Source organism: Hippichthys cyanospilos, chromosome 21 (assembly GCF_059441005.1).
Source record: "Hippichthys cyanospilos isolate Australia breed blue-spotted pipefish chromosome 21, RoL_Hcya_1.0, whole genome shotgun sequence".
NCBI classification, from domain to species: Eukaryota; Metazoa; Chordata; class Actinopteri; order Syngnathiformes; family Syngnathidae; genus Hippichthys; species Hippichthys cyanospilos.
This window is the reverse complement of record NC_142389.1, coordinates 1,110,888-1,120,035: the sequence shown is the minus strand read 5'-3', so window position 1 is coordinate 1,120,035 and position 9,148 is coordinate 1,110,888. Positions and strand designations below refer to the sequence as shown.

Genomic DNA, 9,148 nt, shown 5'->3' with positions numbered 1-9,148 from the left:
ATGTTAATAAACACTTTGAAAGACCACCAATGAGAACACCCTCCACATTTTCTAGTTTTAGTCACATGACTCTTAAATCAACAACAACCTATTTACAGTAAATTATATTTATTTATAGCACACGGGCTGTTATTTGGACATGCTTGTCATGAGTGCAAGGCATGTAAGAAGTACAAGGGAAGCAACTGTGTACGAATTCAAATGTAAATACACATAAATAGTTAAAAAAAAATGCAGCTTATGAGGACTGGTGCCAACCAGAAGCCAACAGGTATCGTGTAAAATGAGTTTTTTATTTTTTTATAGTTATTTTTGGTCCTTGCAGTTGCGCCCTGGGGCCACCGGAGGGCAGTCGATGCTCATTGAGTAGTTGTGTGTGTTAATTATGAGGCATGAAGCGGGTACCTTGACTTACAAATTCACTTAACGAGCAGCACTTTTCAAAAGTTAAAAAACAAGAATCGGCAGATGTTAATCAACTTCTATTTGTAAATGTGCAAATAGCGCGTAAACAACACTAACAAGCGTACATTGTTTTTCCTTAGAGGGGAAGGGCCCCCCGAATATTTATGTACTAATTAAAATGTGGACACCACTATTTGCAGATATTTTTCTTTCACCTATCCTAAAAATTCTAGAGTTGGCCATTTTATATTTTCCATAAAAAACGGGTCGGCTGAAATAGCGACAAAAAATATGCAAATAGAAGAAGCATACTGCCCCCTGGTGGTCAAGTCACACAACACAATGCTCGTGAAACTGACGCACACGCTTCGTTTATTTACATCCAGTTTAAATGTATTTCGCTGGATTTTTTTTGTTAAATAATATTTTTTTGTTAAATAAATGCCAATATGTTAAAAAAAAACAGGTTACATTATTTTTGTTGGCTTTTTTTGTTTTGTTTGGCGTTTCCAAACCCTTCCAACGTTTAAAGAAGCTTTGACAACTTGAAGCGGTTGTATGTCAAGGCACCGATGCAAAAAATAAAACAAACAAAAAAAAGTGTTAAGACGGCAACTGGTATTAGCCGCTTCTTTCGATCAAAGGCGAATAAACGCCGCGCCGGGTCGGGCTAAAGAACGAAGGCGCAACCCAAGCGGTCCGCGCCTCTTCCGGCGTTCGCGAGGCGGAGCGCCTCGGAACGTGTTACCATGGCGATAGCCCGTCGGCCTAGTTGCCGCAGCACGGCGCCTTGGCGGGCTGCGCCGCCTCCGTCAGGTCCACGCCGCGGTTTCGGCCGCCGTTGGCCGTCCGCGGCTCCGTCTTAGGCAATCGCTTAGCTGGCAACAAGTGGGAAACACGCAAAACGGCTTCAGCGCAACGACCGTCAGGAGCGAATGCTTGCGTTTGCACAAACTGCAAGCAAGCTTAGCAAAGAAATATTTATAGAAATACTAAGTTCAGTAATGAGAAATTTTACGAAAGGGAATTGATCAAATTGACTTTTTTTCTATCAGGGTCCCAAATAACTAATTTGATGAAGTCCATTTCTTTTCCATCTGTATTTATTTTGAAAATGATTCTTTTTTTTTGTTTCGGGGGGAAAAGAACAGTTTAAAGGGATATTTTTGACTTTCTTTTTCAAAAGATATCATTTTAAGTAGAAAAGCCATCTTTTCTTGGGAAAAAAGGTCATTTCTTTCAGCGTGCTTTCAAGAAACCTATCTTAAGTCAAAATGTATTCAACTTTAATTGAGATAAGATTTTTTGAATGGATTTTTGAAAAATCAGACGTGACACGTTTGGGAGAAAAATTCCAATCGTGCACTATGCAATGTAATGCATGAAAGTGTCGGGCAGCCACTCACCAATGGCCAAAAAGATTTCGTTGACGTTCGCGGCCGTCTTGGCGGACGTCTCCATGAAAAGTAAGCTGTTGTCGTCGGCGTACGCCTGCGCATCCTGTCGCGCAACAACACACCTTTGTGGATTCCAAAAGTCGCGATGCCGTTAATTGATTAACCCTAAACGAAGCTCGGAAGTTCTAGTCGGCTTTTCTTCCGCCCTTTTCAAAATGCGCCGTCCCCAGACCAACCGCTATTTGGAAAGCGTTCCGTTTTTGTGCGCGTACTGAGCACCGACCTGGAAGTGGACGGCCCTCTTGGAGGCCAAGTCGGCCTTGTTGCCCGAAAAGGCGATGACGATGTGCGGGCTGGCTTGCCTCTGCAGCTCCTTCACCCAATTCTTAGCTCGGGCAAAAGACTCCTGCAAAAACAGCCAAAGAAACAAAAGTAAATAAACAAGGAGGCCGTGGCCGTCTCGGGTCGGGTCTCGGGTCGGGTCTCGGGTCGGGGGTCGGGGGTCGGGTCGGGGCGCGCGTGCCTCGTTGGTGATGTCGTAGACCACGATGGCGGCCTGCGCCCCCCTGTAGTACATGGGCGCCAGGCTGTGGTAGCGCTCCTGACCCGCCGTGTCCCAAATCTCAAATTTCACCGTGGTGTCGTCCAGGCACACCGTTTGAGTGAGGAAGGCGGCTGAACACACACACACACACATTTGCACACTTTGCATCGTTGTCGTCTAAACATTTTGCTCAGGATTTATAAGGTTTGCTAGTATTCCTATTTATTATCATGGTTTTTCTTTGGAAATCATCTTTTGGGCCGGACTAAACCTCCTTGCGTGGTACATTTGACCCTCCTGGACTAGAGGGAAAACTAAATCGACATCTCATTTTTGCATTGATAGTAATTTATTCAAATGTGAAAATTATCCCGTGATAATGTATTACAACTTTATTAATTCCTTTCCTTTCGAGATAAAATAAGTACCAAAGTTTAACAAAGAAAAATAAAAGTTGTTTTCCTTCTCTATCATTATAATTGCAAGAGCTTTATTTTTTTTATATTTCAAATATAAAAGATTATATTTATAGGCAATAAAGTATGCAGGAACGGTGTTTTAGGGAAATAATTGTTTAAAAATTTGAAACGAATGCAAAAATACAATATTACAAAAGCTTCAGCGCTGGAAAAAGTATAAAAAGAAAGTCATTGCTTTTGAGGAATTTCATTGCAATCAGCAAACGGGGCCAATTTTTCAGAGGGAGCCAATCAGCTTCCTCCTCACCTCCGATCGTGCTCTCCTGGAACTCGTGGAATTGCCCCTTGACGAAGCGCAGCACCAAGCTGGACTTGCCCACGGCCGACTCGCCCAGCAGCACCAGCTTGAACTGGCACATCTTGTTGGCCCCGTTGGGTCTCGTCGCCCCGCCTCTGCCGGCCATGACGGATCCCCGCCCCCCCCGACGCCGCCGCCGACGGGCGTCAGCGCTGGCGCGTTTTCCTGCAAACACACACAAAAGACTTTGTTTTTGCCATGTCGTGCAAACGCTGTAAAAAGTTGACTTATATTGCTGTTTTTCTTTTGTTAATGCTAAACATGATAGTTTTAGGTACAATTTCAGAGATAACGATAATATTTATTGTCGGGGCGGCGAGAGGGGGTGCAAAAAAAATTGGGAAGCACTGCATTCATCTGATTTTGTGTGACAATCTCCACAAACATACGCTGGAGCCACTCTTTGTTTTGATCCTCTTGCACAGAGACGCCAACTGCGTGGATGCATACCAGGCATGCATGCTTTTTAACTTATTTAAAGTGGAATTTAATTCCCACAAAAAGAAACGATTGTGTGCGAGCGCCTCAAGCTTGACTTGAGGAATGTTAACCTTAAACAAAGAACAAACAAAAGAGCCAACAGATATAAAATATACTGTCATACAAATATACAAATTCATGTTGTGTTGTAACCTAGTTGTAATTCATGGAGGTAGCGTCTGCTTGTCCATAAATATTCCGAAAACGCACAGTTTATTGTTAACACTTTAAGTGCCGTTGATGTGAAAGGACGTCAAGGGTCAACTAGGTTTTTTCCCCCCCCTAATGGAATGCGTGGAAAAAAAGTTACGAAAAACGCCGAGGCCCAAGGCTAAAAACTGTCTCTTGCTTTTTTTTTCTTTTTTCTTGCAAGTGGTAACAACTAAAGGAGTTTTTGGTAACAGAGGTTCATCTATATGCTGTTCTCAAACACAAAACAGATTTACTCGATTTCCAAGTAGAAAGTAAACGCACCACAAAGTGATTTTAAAACGCACTTGACAAAACTATCATTAATGTTCGTCATTGGGCTCATTGTTCCTTGCAAACATCAAGTCATTTCTTGTTTTCGTTTCTTTTTTATCTTTCGTGTTTTTTAAAGGGAAGAGCAAGCTAACTTTGCATGCTGGCTAGTTAGATAGCACGGACAGGACATCGCTATCTGGTAAAAGTACGGCTGAACAAAAACATGTGATATAATCTCAAACACAAAGCATGTCTTTCTTTTTTTTTAAATTACGAATGTGATAAACAGGGACGACATAAAGGTATAGTGTATAGCGTGGAGCTAGCTGGGAACCAGCTAGAAAATCTCAAAAACTGGCATCATGTACGCCACCAACCTGTCGAGCCAAGCGAGCCGAGAAACGTCAAATACGGGGGCCGTCCGCACGGATTTGTCGCTAAACTGTCCTGGAGGAAAAAACGAGGAAGGTGGGGGAAAAATAGTCACGTCTTCCTTCCTTTCTTCTCCGAAGTTCCCTTTGGAACCAAAACACAAACAAGCAGCTCTACTTCCGCCTTGGCGAGCCACGTCACCGTTCTCATGACGTCACCCGCTCTGGCATTTGGACGGTAGCGTCGCTCGATTTGCAATCTTCTAACTAAAAAAATGTTTTAATTTCAGGAATGTATCCAATTTTTACATTTTTACAATAAAATAAAAATTTAAAACATTTCACATCGCAATAACATTGCGGCCCTTGTATTACTCAATATGGCCGTTAGGGCGCAGTAAGCAGTTGTCACCACTATTGCAACAAGCAAAGAAGAAACTCCGGAAAAAGCACCACACTGCACACCTTATTTTTGTCTCATTGAATCATCTGACGGTAATGCGGTCTCATTTCAAACGCGAAAGCACATAACATGCAGTTTTATGGACATTATCTCATAAGACGCTAAATCGTAATCTTTAATCATGGACGAGGGGGATGTGGAGACGCCGGAGGAGATGATACTAAAGCAGCATCGTAGGGAGAAGAAGGACCTGCAAGGTAAACATCTATGTTTTCATTCAATATTTTTTTTATGGTGACTATGCACCATGAATCTATTTTGCTTCATCATTACAAACAACGAATGCTATCAAATGGATCCCGTAATGACAGGAAATCAAAATCCGAGCGATGTTACTGTTGTAAAAGCATAATTTTGGTACTCAAAAACCTAAAGCTGCATATTTGAAATTCTCACTTTGCAATCATTTGACTTTTTATGTTACTTTTTTCTTTGTTTTTTTGACAGCCAAAATCCAGAGCATGAAAAACAGTGTTCCCAAAAACGACAAGAAGAGGCGGAAGCAGATGACGGAGGAGATTGCCAAGATGGAAGCTGAGCTGGATCAGAAACACGAGGAGGAGCTGCGGAAACTGGTTTCTACTCCTGATGCAAAGGTACGATACTAATGCAAGTCTTTCAAGTCATTTTTTAGTATTGCGGACGTTCCCCTCAGGTGGAGGAGGCGGTGAATGGAGTGGAGGCGCTGACGGTGGAGGTGCAGCCTCGCGTCACCAAAGCCCAGAAGAGAAGGGTGAGCTCCAACTGCAAGCGTACACTTCAAATAGAACGCAGGCATCCTTTACTGAGCTCCGCCTCCAGGACAAGAAGGCGGCCCAGGAACGCGAGCGCGAGAGCAGGATCGCCGAGGCCGAGGTGCAAAACTTGCAGGGAGAGCGCCACCTGGAGGGCGTCAAGCTGGCGGAGAAGCTGCTGACGCGAGGTCTTCAGATCAAGGAGATCTCTTCGGACGGCCACTGCATGTACCGCGCCGTCCGCGACCAGTTGCTGCAACGGAATGAGGTACCGCGCTCTTTTGGTTTTAATCTCTTAATGGAATCGGTAACAGCTGTATGAGTTCACCCTGTGGCGTGAATTTTTTTTTCTGACTTCACAAAATGAAGGCAGAGTCGAGCGTGAAGGAGCTGCGGCGTCGCACGGCGGCGCACATGCGGAGCCACGCCCACCACTTCCTGCCATTCCTCAGCAACCCCGACACGGGCGACACGTACACAGCGGGTACCCCAAAGTCATCAATTACTTTGGTCAGCGTCATCAAAATAATAATTATGACGCGGGATTGTTTTGCAGAGGATTTTGAGAAATATTGCGACGACGTGGAGCACACAGCGGCGTGGGGCGGACAGCTGGAGGTGAGTCTCCAACCCGGATTATTACTGTGTTTATCTACATGCAAATAAAAACGGCCCTTAAGGATTTATTAAAAACTAATTTCACTCAAATGTTGAACAAAAATGTATACAAACAAAACAAAAACCGTTTTCAAACCCAGTTTCTTCAACTTACAATTCAAACACTGCTGTACTGTACTTCTTTATTTACTACACAGATTTACAATTATTCTTCTAAGCACCACTAGAGGGTACTAAACTCACTGTCGCGTTCATTTGTATTTTTTATTTTATTTATTTGACACATTTCAAGGTATCCTTTTTCTTCTGGCTGGATTATTATTTTTATTTTTGCTTGATTAGTTCTGCAAACTTTTTTATATAAGTTTTTAAATTTAGATCCGGACATTTTTTTCTTTTTTTTACAATTTGAAACACATTTATAATGATAATCAATAATAATAAAGAGTTTGATGGGGAAAATTCAAATTTCTTGTATTATTAAAAAATACAAAACCTTTTAAGACATGAAACAAATGACAAAAAAAACTGAATTGGTGTAAAAGTTGACAAATTCATTTGGAATGATCTGCAAACAGCTTCAAGCTCTGAGCCAAATCCTGCAGCTTCCCATCCAAGTTATTCAGGCCGATTCCCCGCCCATCACCATCGGGGAGGAGCACGCCGGCGACGCCATCACCCTCGTGTGAGTTCTTGGAAAACGTATTGAAAAAAAAAAAAAAAAAAAAAGTTTGGAGTCTCCTCATGCGTTTTGTGTGACTTTGCAGCTACATGCGTCACGCTTACGGGTTGGGCGAGCACTACAATTCCGTGGAGCGCCTGAAGGAGCCGGCTGACAACAGCTGAGACCAATCATCGAATGATTGTACTCACTTAAAAAGCATATCAAATAAAGTCTAAAACAAACAAAACAAATCTAAAAGCTTTCATGCCTCTTTTTGTTTATTTAGGGTTCTTAAAAGGGTATGGCCAGTATCGATACCAATACTTGCCAGTAGGTGGCGGCAAATACACCCGAAGAGCATAGTGTTATCTTATATGGTAAATTTGCAATTATTATTTTTGTCTTTTTTTGCTGACTGTTGGCCTTTACATGTTTTGAAGAAGTATTATTCAAACATTTGTATATTTTTCTTTAAAATTGTCTTATATTTGTTTCTAAAAAAAAGGGCACAATATGCTTATGTAAACGATTGAATAAGAATAAGCAAAATTCATTCCATTTGTAACATTCCAGATATATATTATGCATGCGTTGATTTATTTGAATTAAATTTATCAAACTTTAAAATAACTTCAGCTTTATTATTCTTTTTTAATACTGTCCAAAATAGTACACGCACAACATCACTAATAATCATAAAATATTTCAATTTTTTTCATACGTTGAAGAAATGTTGCCAATTTGTATACTTAAAAAAAATCATCTCGCGGGCTGGATTAAACCCATTTGCGGACCAGAACTGGCCCGCGAGCTGTATTTTTGACACCCCTGCTTTAAATAATACCATCCGTTCTTTTTTCAACTGCAAATTGAAATACTTTGTTTTGACGTCTTAATGGCAGTGAATGAGCTCTATACAGTGGAACGTATATTTCATTTGTACTTACTTGCGCCGCGTCTGGCGGTCCAGCTGCGAGGAAGGTGACCGTCGTCCAACGGGAACCTCCAGTCTAAGAGGGCGAGCGAGAGCTAGCGCGAGAGAGAGAGAGAAAAGTTCATTTCTGGCAAATTAATTTGCCGTCTCCGCCCGCGGAGCTGAGCCCAAGCCTCATGCATAATGCATGGCCTTTAATTGCAAAGGCAGAAACTAATGACTTTGGACTGGTTAACAGCAGGGGAGCCATACATCCCGTGCAAACTGCATGAGAAATCAGCTCAGAGCGGAGAGGGCGAATCAGGGAAAAAAAAGAAGCCGAGGCCGAGGCCCTAATTGATGAATAATTGAAGCGGCGAGCGACGGGGAATAATTGTGACATTTTGTTTCAATCAATTTCCCGACGGCGTGGAAGCAAGAAAAGAATGGGCCGCGTGGAAATGGACTCAAGCTTCTCTCTGACATTTTCTCGTCACAATTTTGCCGCATCTGTAAGTCACGTTCAGTCAACTGAGAGCATTAAAAAAAAAAACAACAACACAAGGAAGGAAGACAAACTCGTTTTACTCGCGAGGAGCAGGAACAGAGATGTGCTTGGTGTATCAGCTGAAGGACACTATTACGTACTATTGCCCCTGGTGGCTGGGAAACAACCGCAGATAAGCTGCACTGGACTATAAACCGCAGGGTTCAAAGCACGAGAAAAAAATAGCGTCTCGGAAATGACTACGTTGCAAAAGTTCACGATATGACAATAAAAATAAAAGCAAGACAGAATGGCCGAACGAAGCTCTTTGTAGCCCTTTGTTTCGCCTCGCCATATGTTCCGCTCGGCTTAAGACGACACACGTAAGATGGCCGCCGCCCGCCGGACTTGATTGACGTCTATGCAAATGAGGGCGGGGGGAGGCGGCATCCTCAAAGGAGGCGCCATACGGACGGCAAAACAAAAGCGGGTGTAAATTCCCGACATGCCGAGCATATGTTAATGAGCTTTTCTGCGCCTCTGATATCATTAGCGCAAGGGGGCGGGGCTGGAGGCAGAGTTGCCCTTGCTGCAAATGAAACGCTCGGGGAAAACAGCAAACAGGTGATGCCGCTTTGGTGGACTCAGCCACAGAATAAATGCGTTTTATGACAAAATAAATGCCTCACCTCAAGTAGTTGTTTGTTGATGTGCGCCAAGCATGTGGGCGGCAACATATTGACCAAGTGGCGAGCTGTCGGAGATAATAAGAAAGGCGTCTTCAGGAAAAGTTGACACCAGGTAGCGCCTTTAGTTGGAAAATTAATGCC

At 42.9% G+C, this 9,148-nt stretch overlaps 2 protein-coding genes across 3 annotated transcripts; one reads left to right on the top strand and one right to left on the bottom strand.

Moving 5' to 3' along the window:
- Positions 1 to 91: 91 nt before the first annotated feature.
- LOC148406024 (ras-related protein Rab-5A-like) lies at positions 92 to 4,635 on the bottom strand. Its single transcript, XM_088405426.1, has 6 exons — positions 4,446 to 4,635; positions 3,073 to 3,288; positions 2,326 to 2,477; positions 2,086 to 2,208; positions 1,812 to 1,905; positions 92 to 1,283 (listed from the first exon to the last, which is right to left on the bottom strand). The coding sequence occupies exons 2-6, from the start codon at positions 3,227 to 3,229 to the stop codon at positions 1,174 to 1,176; spliced, it is 636 nt and encodes a 211-aa protein (XP_088261552.1). The 5' UTR covers positions 3,230 to 3,288; positions 4,446 to 4,635; the 3' UTR covers positions 92 to 1,173.
- A 220-nt stretch (positions 4,636 to 4,855) lies between these two features.
- Positions 4,856 to 7,169, top strand: otud6b (OTU deubiquitinase 6B). Of its 2 annotated transcripts, none has more exons than XM_088405420.1 (8): positions 4,856 to 5,099; positions 5,350 to 5,498; positions 5,537 to 5,635; positions 5,704 to 5,904; positions 6,006 to 6,120; positions 6,193 to 6,254; positions 6,833 to 6,939; positions 7,022 to 7,169. In XM_088405420.1, the coding sequence occupies exons 1-8, from the start codon at positions 5,024 to 5,026 to the stop codon at positions 7,098 to 7,100; spliced, it is 888 nt and encodes a 295-aa protein (XP_088261546.1). In that variant the 5' UTR covers positions 4,856 to 5,023; the 3' UTR covers positions 7,101 to 7,169. The 2 variants fall into 2 exon arrangements, with proteins under 2 accessions (XP_088261546.1, XP_088261547.1); XM_088405421.1 differs by having other exon boundaries at positions 4,858 to 5,099; positions 5,558 to 5,635.
- Positions 7,170 to 9,148: the final 1,979 nt, after the last annotated feature.